The sequence below is a fragment of the Calypte anna genome, chromosome Z (genome assembly GCF_003957555.1).
Source record: "Calypte anna isolate BGI_N300 chromosome Z, bCalAnn1_v1.p, whole genome shotgun sequence".
Taxonomy (NCBI): domain Eukaryota; kingdom Metazoa; phylum Chordata; class Aves; order Apodiformes; family Trochilidae; genus Calypte; species Calypte anna.
In genome coordinates, this window is record NC_044274.1 from 49,144,769 (window position 1) to 49,162,165 (window position 17,397).

At 35.2% G+C, this 17,397-nt stretch overlaps 1 protein-coding gene across 1 annotated transcript in view; it reads right to left on the reverse strand.

Annotated features, from left to right (window-relative positions):
- Window positions 1-5,281: 5,281 nt before the first annotated feature.
- The window catches only part of RFX3 (regulatory factor X3), a 101,787-nt gene continuing 89,671 nt past the window's right edge, over window positions 5,282-17,397 (reverse strand). The window contains exons 9-17 of the mRNA XM_030467339.1: window positions 16,351-16,463; window positions 15,421-15,536; window positions 14,178-14,332; window positions 10,149-10,246; window positions 9,716-9,865; window positions 8,030-8,238; window positions 7,009-7,162; window positions 6,418-6,460; window positions 5,282-5,520 (exon numbers count right to left, since the gene is read on the reverse strand). Coding sequence (XP_030323199.1) covers window positions 5,282-5,520; window positions 6,418-6,460; window positions 7,009-7,162; window positions 8,030-8,238; window positions 9,716-9,865; window positions 10,149-10,246; window positions 14,178-14,332; window positions 15,421-15,536; window positions 16,351-16,463 — 1,277 coding nt within the window. The remainder of the gene's footprint in view (window positions 5,521-6,417; window positions 6,461-7,008; window positions 7,163-8,029; window positions 8,239-9,715; window positions 9,866-10,148; window positions 10,247-14,177; window positions 14,333-15,420; window positions 15,537-16,350; window positions 16,464-17,397) is intronic.

Sequence of the window (17,397 nt, forward strand, 5' to 3'; positions counted from 1 at the left end):
ACAAACAATGCCTACCAAATACTTAACTACTCAGGGCTTCCAATCCCACAATGCTAATTTATTTTTTTCAACAGCAAAAGGGAAAAAATCAGAATAAAACAGGAGTTAAAATAACCATTTTCAAACTAAGGCATATTTCCAAACAAACACTAGGCAGTCACTTCGTAAGTGGCTTTTACTGTTTCTTAGTTAAACTAGTAAATTAAACTCAGGTCTACTGGCACATAAAATCACTAGCAGCAATGATCAAGGCATGCAAACTCAGAAGCATTTACAGTAAATTATGAATTTTAAAAGTTGTTAAATTAAAACCCTTTGAGTATTGCATTTAAGTAATTAATTATGCATGAATTTGCGTTAACTGACTAAAAATGTTTACAACTTACTTGCACTATACTACTGACGTAATCCCATTAAATAACTTAAAATAAGACCCCCTTTTTTTTTTTGTCCTCAGCTAGACTTAAGTAAGTACAGCTGCACTTAGCATTTACTAACTGACTGATAATGCAAGAAATGAGTAGAAAATGTACTATCACTTAGTAAGGTGGCATGTCGATTTGTAAGTTAAAAGAATCTCTACCTGCTACTATGCTTGTTCCCTTGTTCTGGTAAGCAGTATTTGTAGGAACAAAGGGCTTTCTAAAATGGCAAAAGGCTTGTGCAATTTCTAGGCTGCTTTTAAAATTTTGACATCCAGTGATGGCTATCTAAACTGTACCCCTGTAGATGAAGATGAATAAAATACCTTAATTTTTTAGCTCGTCATTATTGCAGTGACTGAGCTTTAAAAATGAATATCAGTACAATCGTGCACTTTTTAATCTTCTTTGTCAAAATCACTGCCAAGCATTTTGATGCAAACATGCTAAATATTACGCAAAATTTATTTTTCTTCACTAAGCCTTCTCTGAATCCTAAAGATTCTCTTTTCCAGTACCAGAATATTCCAATATTAACCGACTTCAGGAGATCTTCAAAACAGTCTGGATACATTTTCTAAACCTTTATCTTCTAAGGTTATCAAAAAGTAGTCAGCTGCGTATCTGTAGAAACGCATGCTTGTTTTTCTTTATATATTTATGCAATGATGAAAACAAGGGAGCTGAAGTACTGCTTTCTATTAGACAGCACAGATGGCAGTAAGTAGTTTGCCTACAGCTATTGAGCCTCCTATAACAAGTAATTCCTGTATAGTATGCAAGTATTTAGTTTAGAAATAATAATAATAAAATAATCTGGAACACTATCAGCTATTCCAAAGTATATGCTCAATGGACTAATTAAATTATCTAAAAAGCTTAGTTCCCATCATGTTACTTACAATGCTCAAAGGGTTAATGCAAGGCATTCTATCAAATTAATTTTCTAGTACTAGAACTAAGCACTGTGTGTTTATGCTTGTATTCCAGTTTTTATTGTTTGTTTGTCTTAAATCACCAAACAAATTAGCAGAGATACTAGAATTCCATTTATTGATTCGCTTTAAACCACATACAGTGAGGGTGTCCTGTTAGAGAGACAAGGGCCCAATTTTCAGAAATTCATACTGCTCGCTCAAATGAATGCTCTTAACTCTGAAATTATTGTTGTTTCTAAGTATCACTTATATTACTAATAAATCTGTATTTCATCAGGACTTTTATGGCTATGAATGGTTGTTTTTATTTTGTAAAAATATTCTGAATTAAATTGGATTGCAGTGCATCTCTAATATTTTTTTTTTCAATGCAGATGTTAATTGAGAATGAGACAGATATCAGAACATCTGTCCTAGAGAAAACAAGGTGAACAAAAGAAGTGGTTTAGATATCTAAAAATACCTTGCTTTAAATTAAATTTTTATATAGATCTACACATTCCTGAATGACTGAACATTATCTTTTTTCTTATTTGTGAACTAAAGGCAGTAATCATTTTATAGGTGAGTAATTTAAAATCTCTTTTCCAAATTTTTATGGAACTTTTTTTAAAAGGTGCTTAGAACATGCTACAGTACAAGAGCAAACCACAGAAATAATAATTCAAAACAGAAAAAAAAAAATCTTTAAAACTGCTGTACATGAGAAAGATGAAAATGTACCAAGTTTTATAAAATAAAAAACTTTTGAAAATTGGGCCCTGTGTTTTGAAAAAGTAGTTCAACAACACCCATTCCCCCACATGGTTCACCATTCACTGTGCTAGTATGGGACACATCTCTAAAATAATGATTTTGGATTCCATGTCAAGATCAGATGAAACACACATCAACTCTTCTGCTCTGTGGATACATGCTAGAGCACTAACAACAGAGCTGGTGTGGCAATGCAACTGCATGCTACACGTTACTAGAATATGGACTGAGGTATTCGTATCTCTGTAGCTTAATGATTACTAAAACCCAAGTATTAACTAGCAAGAGTGTGCAAAATGTTTTATCTATGTGTTTGATTAAAATTTCAGTAGATGTGAAAACAAAACAGAAGACCCCCAAACCTCTAAGTATACAATGCACCTTACAGTATCACAGTTCTTCTAAAAAAAAATATGGTAAAATATTTAGAATTTAAACATAGGAATACAGACTCCATTCAGTTTTTTCAAACCAGGATAGTTCAAATTTGTTTTGATAACTGGTTTTTAGGAGCTATGACATACATTCCATTTTTGTATCCAGATTGTTTTTTCAGTTTTCTTTTGCACTTCATGAACAGTGAACAACTGAGTGGAGTGGGGAGCTAAATAATTATACTCAGGTCCCACCTCTTTTAGCAGTCTAGATTTACTTACAATCGTACTCTCTTCTCAGCAACAACAAGTCCAACATTAAACCAAGAAAGGACAATAATAAGAAACCATTACAGTTCTGTCAACACAAAAACTGAAATAAGTACTACAGTATTAAAAAAAAAGTTGAAAAAAAATTGCTGAATTATTTTAGTTTATTTTACTTGTAAACATCTTATAATGCACAATGAAGGGGAGCAAATATTTATCACAGCTTAGTTTTAGCATTTTTGGTGAAGGGTACAGATGTGCTGATTTCCAAGGAAAAATCAGGACATACTGAGCGATATAAGTGAGAACAAAATTTATAATGAGACTCAGTGCATTTATCAGTTTAGAAACAATGAATATAAACCTCAGTTTCATTTTTTACTGAGGCAAAAGCCATCTACTGACATAGTAGCAGGAACTATGCCTACAAAGAATGAACAGGATGGGTTCTCCTCCCATTTCAGCAAAGGTATTAAAACTTAATGTTGTATACCAATAATGTTAGGACATTTTAGTGGATGTGCAGCTGCATTTGGAGCACATGTAAGTTCTAGCAACAAACTTGTTCACTTTACATGCTCTTCTCCCATTTGGTATTTGTCACCTTAAAGTCACTTTCAGACACACTAGATAAACCAAAATAAAAGAAGGCCTATTTTTCTTACAGTCTTTTCTATAAAGTTGATCTTCTTGTGCTCTCCTTCACTTTTTGGCTTTTTTGCTTATTTGATTCCACTATTTTAGTGTAGCAAATTCATGTGTCTGCATAATGAAATGTTTAAGAACAAAAATTTGAGTAGTTTAATGTCAATTAGAATGGTTTCTATAAAATCTAATTATTTAACTGGTAAAATGCAATATCTGGCTGATACCCCACAAAATATAGAAACTGAAAACATGCACTGCATTATGTACCTGCTCCATTATTTCTTTTTAGTTTTTAAAATTAAAAGTAGACAAGGGTGTAGAAAATATATAATCATGCCTGGGACAATGGTCAATCTATTTTGACATTTGAAGTTGGCATTAAAGCTAGCTTTGCTTTCCAAATTCCCAAGCAAATTTTATTTGTAATAAAGTGAAATCCAGCTAAAAGTGAGAAAAAATAGGTTTATTGTCATTCTAAGAGGGATATTAAAATCATTTAATAATAAAAAATCCTTGTATCCTTTTGAAGGCTATGTAACCTGTCCTTATTTCTTAGGGAATTTGAAAATGACAGGCACACCTTGTTGAATTAATTTAAGAGTTAAGAATAACAAAAAGTACTAAGTCTTAGCTTCAGTTCTGTTTAAGGCACCATGTAATAGCCGAGGTACAATGATCCCTGATGTACATTCTTAAATGGCAATGGTCCATCTAGCCACCTATTCAAATTCTACACAATTGGGAATAAGTACAAGTGAGGTGTGCCAGTTACACTGCCTTATCTAATTTTTGTAAAAATTTAAATCCATTTTAACAACAAGGAAATATTTCTGAAAGGAAAATTATGCAGGTTGCTACATTCCTTGCGTTCTATAAATCATCTTTTCTAAGAGCAGCAGATTGAACCACTAGTAGGAAAAGACCTGGAACAGAAGAAAGTCATCCAAATGGAATGTTTTTCTGTATGTCCAGTTCAGCATAAGTAGCACGTACACTTAAAATTAATAATAATAATCAAGTAACTTATTTTTTAGCTTCGGTCTCTAACAACTACAGTACCACTTAACAGCTAAAAGCACCTGTTCAGTGGCCCAACATATAGAATCAGTAGTCTTCAAAACAGAGAAACTGGTATGCAAATAATCTCTGGACTGTTGATTTTAAAGGAAGCTTGCATTGTTTGCACAATGGTCATATAATTAGTTACACTTATGATGTACACATCACCACATTCTGTTACAATTCTGTCATTTAAGCTTGTTTCTTTCTCACAGAAACAAGATCTTCTCAACCCTCCAGCATTATTACAAAAAAATCCCCCTGAATGCTCACAATTTTATCAAAATAGTGTCTTCTAGTTGTCCAATGAAAAGCACCTTTTATAACAAATTTGATACATCTGCTGTCAAATAAGTATGCCTCCAGTGTAAATCAAAGAAAATAGTTCTTTTGATATTTCACAGAAGTGCATCTAATTAAAAACCTATGTACATGAAATCATCATCTTAACTAATAATTAACATTAAAATATTTTTAAAAAACTATGAAAAATTTTAAATTATTATAAGAGGACAAAAACATTAACATTAAGCTTTGCAAAAATCTTCCTCGCATTTGATACTAACAAAACTATTTCTATTAAGCGGCCAATGTAAAATGATTCTGTTTACAAAGAAAAATTTTTTTTTTTTTAAACAGACCTGGCAAAATACATACACCCATTCCATTTAATGACTCCAATAAAATAACGTTCAGCACAGCTAAAATTTGACAACAGTCGAACTTCAGACTTATTCTCTTTGTTATTTTTTTTTCCATCCTAACCCAACGGGCTAATGGATTGGGGTGTCTGTTGGGAGAGGGAGGTTTCACATTAGACTGCAGTGTATGTATTTCCAGTAGCACTGCACTGTCTTATAGTCTGAGTAGTTGCAACAATGTGCTCATTATGAATTGGGTTCAGGAGGTTCTGCTGTACTCCACTCTCAAGCACTGGCTGCATGCAGCCCACCTGGAACGCCTGGTTCAGCTCCGTTTTCTCCCTCTTGGCTTGTGGCTCTCCATTTTCATCCAACTCTTCATCTATTTCGCTTTCAACTTCACTGCCATCATCTGCACAAACATAACACCAGGAAACTATCATGAGGGGAGAAAATTCCAAACCATGGACCTTTCTTTTGCAAATAACAATTGAAACACAAGACTAGCATTTTGTTAAAGCACAATCTGAAAATTGAAAATTTAATGGAAAAAGTCAATTATTCTCTCAACTAAGTAAACAGACTCTTTGGTTTGACCACTTGAATTACAAACTTCTGATACACCATGCGGATAAAACCAGTTGCATTCTCAAACCCAATTTCTACCAAACACTGCTAACTTCACATTGCAAAATGCCTCTTATCAATAAGATGCTCTTGGTTACAGATAGGGAAACTGAGATGAAGAGATTTGGGTTGACTGACCCTGAATTTTGACAGATGTTCTCATGCTCACCCAACTAGTGAGTATAAGGCTGTATGACAAAAAAAGCCACGAAGAAGTTTCAAGGAGCTAATTTCTTTCGGTCCTCTTCACTAACAAGTCACCTGACAACTACTGGCATGCAATTCTGCCTTCTTCACTTAGCAAAACATTACTACAGATAAACATGTATCAGCATACTCCTGTATTTCTTTCCACAGCTGTTACACGTCTCTGTCCTATCCAACTAAAATCTGCATGAAAATCGGAATATTTATTGTGTCAATATTAAACATATTTAAAATATACTTATTTTAAAACAAGCCTACAGTATTCTAGTCATTATTATATGCTGTATATTACACAGCTTATTGTATCCATATGCTATAGTAGCATATCTATGTAAGATATATATATGCACTTTTAAAGTATAATACAGTTCTAAATTATTATTGACTTAATTTTTAAAACACAAGGACCTATTTTGCTCAAGGAGACACACTAGCTTTGTACAGAGTTACATCCTGGAGAGATTAAAATGATTACCTTTATCCATATTTCCAGGTGACACAGCATTCAAATCACCAAACTGCAAAATAAACAATAAAATATATAGACATAATCTTACGCAATTGTGTACTTAAGAGTTTAATTATATGCTGTGCAAATCAGAATTCTGCACATAAGCAATCCTTCTGAAGTCAATGGGGATATCACCTTGCGTGTATTAACATTTGCAAGGGAACATTTGTGCAAATACATGTAAACAGATCCATGTAGGGAACACTTTCCTAGTACTCTGTTCTTCTTTTATTTTCACATAAAATACTCAGTTGTGAAAAACTGGAAAAACATTTTTTCTAGGTTCAACAACAGTTTTCAAACTGTGCACATAAATCTGTAGGCAGATTTGTAAAGGAGCAAGTTTATTTGGAAATAATAGATTGTTTGAATTCAGTGTGATTTTAGTACTCTGAAAATAAACCAACTAAGATTGAAATGGATGTAAGCATTTGTAACCCAACCTACTGCAGAATGTCCTACAGCTCTCCACATAAATGCTTAAAAAATTTGCAAGGACAGATACCAAAATTCATCATTAAATCTATCAGTTTTGTGTCTAACACACTGTCTTACCTCTCCCATAACTGCAATAGGTGTCTCTCCTGTTGCCTGAGCAACACGATGTTCTACCAGGTAAAACATGTATTCATCATAGAGCAAGCGGATCAGATGAAAGGAGCCAAAGCTAGCAGCACTGCGCAGGGTTAAATCTCGAATCACCATTGAGCTGTTCAAAAAGAGGAAAAAATACATGCACTTATGTCATGGTCATTTAAACACCTCCACGTAGACATTTCAACTCAAGAACAATATTCTCAAAAGTAACATTATCCACAAATGTGTTATGGTGTTTTCAGTAAGAAATAACCAGACTGTGTTGTTTCCTGTTTTTGTTTGTTTTGATGTCTGCATAACCACTAATACCTGAGCATGTGTAAAACTTAACTTTAAAGACAATATAAACAATGAGAATTGTATGAAAACTTTTCTATTTCAAACAAGGCTTAAATATTGTCTCTTGCATTTACCTACCTAGTACAAAAGTTTTAATTCTGTGATGTTAAAACTCTGAAACTTAAAATTACAAGAAGATGGCTATGAGAGTACTTATTATATTAATAAATACTGGTATCTTTAACAAGAAGTTACTACAGCAATTTTCAAAGAACAAGGGTTAGTTAGGTAACTGTTTTAATAAGAAGCTAACACGGAATCCTTGTCTTAATGTTCTTTTTTTCACATTAAAAACAGTTTTTTTCTTCCATGTATAATAAACACAGATACCACAGTGTTTTAATAAATAATATTTAAAATAATGGCTTAGTAATTGTGTGGGTTTTCAATCAAAAAATTCATACTATGTTTATAACTCATGACAAAATTCCACCTACATGAATTTGCATCTGTCCTTTAAGACAATAAATAAGGAACATTTGCGTCCCTAGCAATTTACAAGTAGCCAGGAGTTCCAGGTCAAGAACGTTTCTAGAAGAGATAGATGAGCAAGCCTCTGTCTGATACTACATCTATCAATGTTACTTTAGTAAGCAATACAGCAAATAGTAGGACATTTAGAATGTTTTAGAAAGCTTACCTGTAGAAAGACCATTTTAAGAGAAACTGCCGTGCTGCTTTAGGAAAGCTGGGTCTTCCTTCGTATGGTTTCAAAGCTTGCATCATAACATTATCAAGCCAGGCAGCCCACTGCTCCAGAGTGCTCTGCTGTTGAAGAGTCATCTTGAAATCTGTTTCTAGTCTCTGAACCATGTTGTCATCACACTGGCACACCCAGGAAGCCTGCTCCTGTTACAGTACATGGCAACTCTTGAATTAACAAGACATAAGCCAAAGCACAGAATGTAATTTTTTCTCAAAGATTAAGCAATTCAGTGGATGAAAAGTTCATAACCCACTTACTAGACAAAATAAGAAGCAGTTTCATCTTAATCTTGTTGAAAGCAAAAGAGCAAGAAAGGCATATAAGAGCAGATAACAAATAAAGAAACAAGAACAAACAATGGAAATGATACAAGTAAGTTGTCGCTTACCACATCCATTTCAAGAAAGTATTCTACTTTCCTTATTTATCATTTTTCTACTGAAACATTTGGGACTTGAAACTTTTTTCTGGGACTACAGGCAGGGCAATCAGGAAGAACATTTAAATGGGGGGTTAAAGTAATAAAAGAAGTAGCAAGTGTGCAAGGTTCCTTTAATTCTGAAGAGGTTAAGCCTAAAGACAACCGCTATTACATCACCTTCTAAAAGAAAGCTTTGTATGTGAACAAGGATTGTCCTGTTTGCTGACTATAGATAGCAATTGATGTTACATTACCTAAAGTAGAACATACACTGCCTGCAAATGGAGAAACATTTTCTGCATACAATAATAAGCTGTTTAATCAGTACTACCAATTTTAATAAGACTAGCTGATCAGTTCAGAAACTCACTAACTGCTATACGTGTCCTCAAACTCTAGCTATCATTTGCCAAGTTAACATCTGAACATCCACAGACTCTGCATCTGTGTTAACATAGTACATACGATACTTAATATACTGTATCTTTGGTCGAGTACTCTTGACTGGCTTCTGTGCAGACTATTAAAAAGTAATTTAGAACACTTGTTCACAAGGAAAAGAGACAAATACAAAAATGTGATTAATCTGGAATATTTCACTTTGCTCAGTAAAAGGAAAAAAATACTTTTCATCAGAGGACTGGAAGAATGTAGAGAAATTAAGCTTAGTGAAAATATAAACACATTCTATAGATAACTGTAAATGAGTTCTAATCTGTGCTAATATAATCAATTAGTCAGGAGATCTTGTCATTTTAAGCACAGGCACTTAAATAACGTATACTAATACTAGTTTATGAAATAATGGAACAGTCTCTGCTAAAAGAAACACAGTGCATTTAACCAGTTCTAGAGACATTCAGAAACTGCAGTACTATCTGAGAGCTAAGGTATCATTTATGTTACTGCTAAAACATCATTCGTGGTACCCATTCTAAGAATATATTTGTTATATATTTGCATAAAAGTTGGAAGAATATGAGTACTTCAGGACAGGAAATGGAACCAGATAATGAGGCTGAGCTCTTAATTTCCTAAAGTTTAAGCTGTTACATTTGGACTGAATCACTACATGTATGAATCAGGACGTTTTCACTTCACTTTCTTGATAGAATAATCACAGCGAAAAATAAAGTTCAAAATAACAGAGGAAACAACACTTTAAAATAAAAAGCCTATTATTTAAAGCTAAACCGTACCTGAACATTGGCAAAATCAACACGGTTAAGATCATTGAGCATCTGGTTGATTTGAGAAGTGTTTTGAAGTACAGCACGAGCTGCTTGAGCCAGGTGATTGAGAGATGTGTATCTTCGCAGAGTCTGGGCAAAGGCACTTACAGCGGCAACCTAAGAGGAAATTGATCTATTTTAAAATATTCATTTAAATATTGATTACCTTCATTATAATATTTGTTATTAATGAGCTTCCATATGTATATTATGTCCATATAGCAGACCAAACAATGTCTCCCCTAAAATTTTTTGACAAAACTAAGTTATTTCCTCTACCTTATTGACATTTGATGCTAAACATGGAATTTAGTATTAAAGTTAAAATGCTACTGCTTTGAGATGCTATTCTCCTTATGCTTTGCCACTGCAAGAATAAAATTGCAACAGTTTTGTTTACCTTGGTTTGTATCATCCTTTGTGGAATATTGTTCATGGCATTTGAAAGCCAACCTTCAAGGCTTTTTGCAAAATTGCGAATGGCTTGGGTCAAGGCACCTGTGCGTTAGAGAATAAAAAACAAAATAAAAATAAAGCAATGTACCCATCTTGAAATGTTTTGCATCCTCAATACCAGCATACTCAACATCTAGGTCTACTGCTTTTGCTTAATAAAAGACAAATCAGTCAAGTTTCAAAATTCAGATATAGATTATGCAACAAGGGTTTTAGTTTTGCTTTATAACCAGCAGTACTGTCTTGGGCATGCCTATAGAAGAACATCAATAACTGAAGCAGTTACTGTGAGGGAAATGTCCACCACAAACTTCAAGCTTCCTGTTTCATCTAAGCACATCTTTTAAAAAGCAAAACTTTGGAAAAGATTCCAACTATTGGAATTTCCTTTGATAAGCCCAAAGTAACCTTAAGCCGTCACGGTGCTGCTGATTTCAGTTCTAAAAATCCAATAGGCAGTGCTTAAGTATATTATCAAGAAGGAAGATGCAGGAGTATCTTTTTGCTCACAGAAAGTGAGATTATTGAAATGGCTGTGGAATCTGTGCACATTTTTTCACTCTACTACAGCACCCACAGCACTTCTGAGTCACTGATAGAGATTCAGAGAAAAACTCAAGAAGCAGTAGTCTGCACTTTAAATTTTTCAGAAGAGGAGGGAAGGAAGGATTTTCCCAAAGAACTACACCTGGAAAAAAAAAAATCTTATCTCACTTTTCCATACCTATCACTTGCTCATTGTCATAATGGCATCCACTGAAACAGTTGAAAAAGGAAGACAGAAAAAGAAAACAACTACAGGCTTTTAAAGACCAGTTGAGAACTGATGCAATTGCAAAAGTGAAGAGGAAAAAACTAGAAAGAGGAGGCCATGTTTATTTGAAACTATTTTACCTCCATGTGAGCAGAAACACCCTGAGTAAAGAGTGGATAGATTCTGGTTATAGACTTGAATTCTATGCTGATAGAACTTGTCTTTGAGAAATTGCTTTTTCCACTCAAATTATTGATGATACCTTTTTAAATAAAAAAGTGTATTTACTTAAAGAAAAAAAAGTATTCTTCATAACATCTTTTACACATCTTTAAATTTGTGGAGATAAGCCATAGAATCCCTTTCAGAAACTTATGTAACGGATTACACATTTAGCTTCCTAGGTGAACCCAATTTGGTTTTATAAAGTATGTACATGGGAGCTGCTTTGTAAATTATTTCTATGCACTTACTAATTAATTATGCATTCACTCACATAGAACTGGGAAATGTAGCGTGGAAGAAATAATATAAATATTGCATGGAAGACACTTAAATATTTAAGAAAAATACTACTACTTTTTCACTTGTAATCAACTAATTACTCTTTTTCACTCAGCTATGTATTACAAAAGTATCTGCATCACTGTAATTATGATCTCCTTCAAAAACAAATACAAAAAAGCAGCCAGGCCTTAGGAAAGGCTTTTAACTAGGAAGAAAGAGAAGCAAATGAGAGGAATTTTAAGTTCTGAAGAAATAAAGCAGCTGAAGTAGATAATCAGGCATTGGTATTACATAGAACAAGCATGAATGTCTACTAAGATTTGCAGATATCATATTAGATACTGAATTTTTCCAATATTCCATCCTTTAGAACACATCTAGCCATTAGCAAGACTTTAAGTATCTACATCCTCAAAGCATTCTTTTAAATTCATCTGGTTACCATAAAAAACCAAGAAAAACCTTTCAAGAAATCACATCATGAGTATGGTTAAAAGTAAATGGCCTGAATTAGTTGTTATTAGACACACAATAAATGGTGTTGTAATGGAAGTTACCAATACGAAGTTTGATCTGGATAAGCTTCTAAAAAGCTTCAGCATTCAGCTGAAAACCTTTGAAACATAAATCTGATTAAAAAAAGGCTTTACAGTCCTTCCAATATTTTAAAGATTTTCTTCCTGGAATTGTGTAATACAGAGTAGAAATACATTTAGCATAAATTTGCTACCTACGACAAAAACTAACTCACAAGCAAGTGTGCTACTGTCCATTCTTTCACTTGTGAAGGCGCAAAAACTGCATTCCAAAACATAATAGGTCTGGTCTATTGTCAAAGACATTAGACAATTATGATAATTTTTTTTCTACTCTGGTAACATGTATCACACAGCAGAGTAGCACAGTAAGACTTCCCTAAAAGAGAAACACTGAAAATCCAGACATCAAAAAAAACAAAGATAAACTTTTCTTAAAGTCACATGCTACTTCAAGCACTTTTCAAATTCTATTTTTTCCTATTTTGAGAAGCTGCTGTTGTTATTGTTCAATTTATTTAGGAAAAAAATCATAAACATGCCTTTGATGGAGCATTTACAGTCCCTTTTTCTCCACAGAGACCAAACTTCCCTATGAACTGCTATTTTCCAACAGGTGATGATTTGGTCTACTTCACCCAGCTCTATATTGTCATAGTCAACCATTAAGCACAATTTCAAACCATCCTCTTGGTCTCTTGTGATGGCTGGAGATATTTTACTTCAACAGCAGGACTGAAAATACTAATAATATTTCAAGTATTTAACAAAGAAGGCATAACTTTTAAGGACCATCAGTACAGCAAAGCTGAGTAGAAAATGCCATTCAGTTAGCTGTTTCTAAAAATAAAAGTAAAAACCAGAGTAGCTGTCTTCAAAAAGTAGGTCAGTGAATGGACTTCTGAGCAGAAAACCACTAGACTGTTCACAAAGTTTCATGTGATTAATTTGTCCTAGGATCAGATGATGTGTTGGCATAAAAAGTCTGATAATCAGCCCAAAACCAGTCATGTCAAACACAGTATGCATCAATTATTCATATATGACTGGTAATTGTAGAATCATAGAATCATATGATCATCATGGTCGGAAAGGACCTTCAAGATCACCAAATCCAGCCATCAGTCCTACACCACCTTAACCACTAAATCATCTTACAAAGCACCATATCTACCTGCTTTTTTAATACCTTCAGGGCTGGAGATGCTACCACTTCGCGGGGCAACCTGTTTCAATGCTTCACCACTCTCCCAGTGAAAAAATTTTTCCTGATAACTAATCTGAGCCTCCTTGGGTGCAACTTGAACACATTTCCTCTTGTCTTATCACTCATTAGTCACTGGGGAGAGGAGGCCAACACCCACCTCACTACAACTTCTTCTCAGGGAGTTGTAGAGCACAAGGCCTCCCCTCAACCTCCTCTTCTGCAAGCTGAACAGCCTCAGTTTCTTCAGCCTTTCCTCATAAGAGCCTGGTTGCCCTTCTCTGCACTCTCTCCAGCACCTCAATGTCCTTCCCATACTGTGGTGCCCAAAACTGCACACAGTACTTGAGCTGCAGCCTCACCAAGGCTGAGTACAAGGGTAAGATCACCTCCCTGGCCCTGCTGCTTGCACAATTACTGATGCAGGGCAGGATGCTGTTTGCCTTCTTGGCCACCTGGGCACACTGTTGGCTCATGTTCAGCTGTCAGTCAGCACCCCAAGTCCCTCTCTGCTGGGCAGCTTTCCAGACACTCCTCCCCAAGCCTGTAGAGGTGTCAGGGGCTGTTCTGGCTGAAGTGCAAGACTCGACATTTGGCTTTATTGAAACTCATGCAGTTGGCCCTGGCCCATCAATCAAGCCTGTCTAGATCCCTCTGCAAAGATTCCATACCATCAGGATGATCATATATTTTTTTATCTGAAAATATAACACACAGAAAAGTGCCTATGAAACCACACCCTGAAAACTGTATCATCCAACTGCATTAAAATTCTCACTTACTTTTAAAATACAAAGCATACATCAATTCTCAGAACAACTTGCTATACAACAAAATTAAGGATAAACGATACACAATACTTTCCTAATTTCCAAACTTGTTCCCAAAGCTGTCCTGTGAGGCACAAACCACCATCATGATACACATGCATGCACTAAAACCCTTGCAAACTGTTTCATATATTCAGCTTACTAGGAATAGGTCTAAGGACGTCAGGAATGAGAATCTCCACCAAAGCCTGGTACATCACGTGGTCACAGTTACACATCCATTTCAGAATAGATTCATTTTTGCACAGAGTAATCAGCTTTGCTTTCGGAAGTCGACTTTCTATTTCACTCAAATTGCTGTTGAGAAAAAAATGTAGTGAAATAATAAATCGTAATGCATTCAGAGCACACAAAAACCTGCAATGGGTGTTAAAATGTATTATTTTATAAAGATGTTACAGATGTCCTAACTATACCAAGCAAAATTTATTTGTTATGTCACACTCAAGTGGATTACAAAAAATGCCTCCGTAGCTCTCTACAGCCTATACATTATGGAGAGGTATGAATAATCCTTTTATCTTAAAAGAACTGGATAGAATACCGGGAAAAGACACCTTTACTGTGGTTGTCCAAACAAACCAAAAGTGTATGACAACGTCACGAATACACTTTGGTATCTACCCAGTTGTCTTGGGTTACTGCAGTGCTGTTTCGGAAGCTCAGAGATGGGGGGCACAGGGGTGGCTCCTGTTGAGAAGCTGATGGAAGCTCCCCAGGTTCCAAACCTGGCCTCAACCCTGCCTGAGGCCAAACAGATACGGATGCACCTCTCCATGTAACATTTAGGAAAGGGGCATTGCAAAAATATGTATGAAAAAAAAACCCAGCCCTCAAAGCACAGTAGAGAATGAAGTGAGAGAGCAATGCCAGAGAAAAGACACTGAAGTCTGTGAAGGAGGGGGAAAAGCAAAGATTTCCCCACAGCCCATGGTTAAATGTCAGCTGTCCCCCTGCAGCCTGTGGAGGAGCACAGCAGAGCAGGATCTGCAGCTATGGAGGACCCCGTGCCAGAGGAGGTGACTGATCACAAAGCAGCCGTGACCCTGTGTGCAGCCCGGGCTGGAGCAGTTCCTGAGGGACTGCACCTGTGGGAGGGACTCATGTTGCAGGGGTTCCTGAAGGACTCTCCCTTGAGAGAGTGGATTTTCTCCTCCCTCTCCCACAGTAGGAGCACAGGGTGAGCACGTGGAGGCCAGGTTGGTACTGGCTGGGCCTAAACTGTGACGCCAGCCTACACAGAAGTGCCAGACAACATAAATTTCATTTGAAACATCAGGATGTGAAAAGAACTATTACTCTGTAGGTAAAACCAGTAAGATGGTTTTTTATTTGTCACTTGTATTACATTATCATGAGAAGCAGAAAACGAAATGTTTACTGACCTTGGTTCTGTAATTGTAGTGCCATCAGGTGGAGCAGAGGGAGAATAGCGCCAGAAAGTTTGCCACAATTTTTCTATCAGGCTGAACTGAAGATTGACAACCACATCCAGTATTGCCTTAGGAAATAAAATACAAGTACAGATTGACTCCAATTCAGCTTCCCCCCTCCCAACTCCAACTGTATATGTAGCTTTTTTTTTCATTCATCAAGTAATGGATGAAAGGCAAACTACAATTCTCAAGTTATAAATAATACCTGGTTTAACACTATTGATATCCATAACTTAAAAATAAAATCGAGCATTACAAACTGCTGTGCATGAAAATTTGAATAAGGCCAAGTGCACATACACGGAAGCCTCCAGAACTGAGTATGGCCCATGTGAACATTTCAGAGGACTTCACCCAAAGAAGATAGTTAACACTAATGCAAACACAAAGGAAACCTGCCATTTTATTGTTTTTCATGTTTCAGTATAGTTTTGAAAGGACTTGAAAGAAATAATTTTAAAAGATACATTGTTAAGTACCAAATGTGGCCTAAATGTCTCAATGTTTCCTTAAAATGAGACAAAAGTTACTGTTTTTAATGTACAAAATAACTGTAATTTAGTCTGATTTATACTCCCTACTGACTAAAGCAAAGATCTACATGTAAAGTCTGAAGTTTAGTTTCTCTAACAGTCTGGAAACATACACGTACCTACACTTCTCTGCAGCTAGTATATATTACTTTTTTCCTCTATAAAGGAAACCCTCTGGAAAAACCTTTTACTTTAATTTTTACTTCCTTCCCAATGAAATAAGGAAAATATTTGGGGGGAAAGTCATATGCCACTAACATGGCTGCATATATTCAGCACTACTGTCTTGTACTGACCTTCACAAGAAGTCATGATCTTAAAAATATAAAAGGTTTATAGGAAATACCTCACAGTGCTCTCGATAAAGACTCTGCAGTGATTTTATGTCCTCAAAGGTGGTACCATCTGGTAGAGAAGATATTTCAACTTCTCCAAACTCTGGAAGTACTCGAGATGCATCTGTTTGCATGACAACATAATGAAAGAGAGGTATTATGAACAGTGTTAGTTATAGAATGATTAAGAAAAAAATTAAGGATGATGCAAAGAAATACATTAAAAAATGTTACAATGCTAAAAGAGGAAAGCCTTTCATACCTGGTGTATGTTAGAATTGTAAACAACTTCAACCAGCATTTTTTAATCAGAAAGAAATATGGAATTATTCTTGAAGAAATTAGAAAAGATATCATGTACATATTACATACATCTATGCAGAAAAGCCAGCACACACATTCAAAATATTATAGGATGAAAAAAGAAAACTATGTCATTATGTGAAAGATTAGTTCTTGAATAGCTTTGTTTCTTGTTTAACTGAAGAGTTTCTATGTAGCCAGGTATGCTGGAGTTCACATGACACATTATACATTTTTTCATTAAATTTTCTAATATTTCAAGTAGAGCCAATATTTACTTCTACTGTTTGTCACAAATGTTTCCAAGAGACAAACTGATAAAGAGAAAAATGCTGGACTGAAAGGTATCGGGAAAGAAAAATTCAGAGCACCTGAATGCTATCCTTATGCTGCCCCTTTGTTGACAGTGATTTCAATAGAGCACAATTAAGCTAAATGATTTCTTGCTGGAAAATCCCAACCAAATAAACCTACACATTCTGCCATGATAAAGTTAAGCAGTATTTCTTGATAAACAAATTATTTAATTACCATTTGCTTCTATTACAGAAAACACATGCTTATTTGGATCAACAAAGTCACAACTTGAACATTTTAAAACATGAACTTTGGAGTTCTAACTGAAACTGTTTGGCTCTTTCCACTTGTAAAACTGCAGCACACTTTCTAAACAGCCTGCTGGATGACTATCCTTCAGCAGTAGTGCAACGCCACTGCCCCCACTTTCTGTGAAATAAGATGAACATAATGCATAG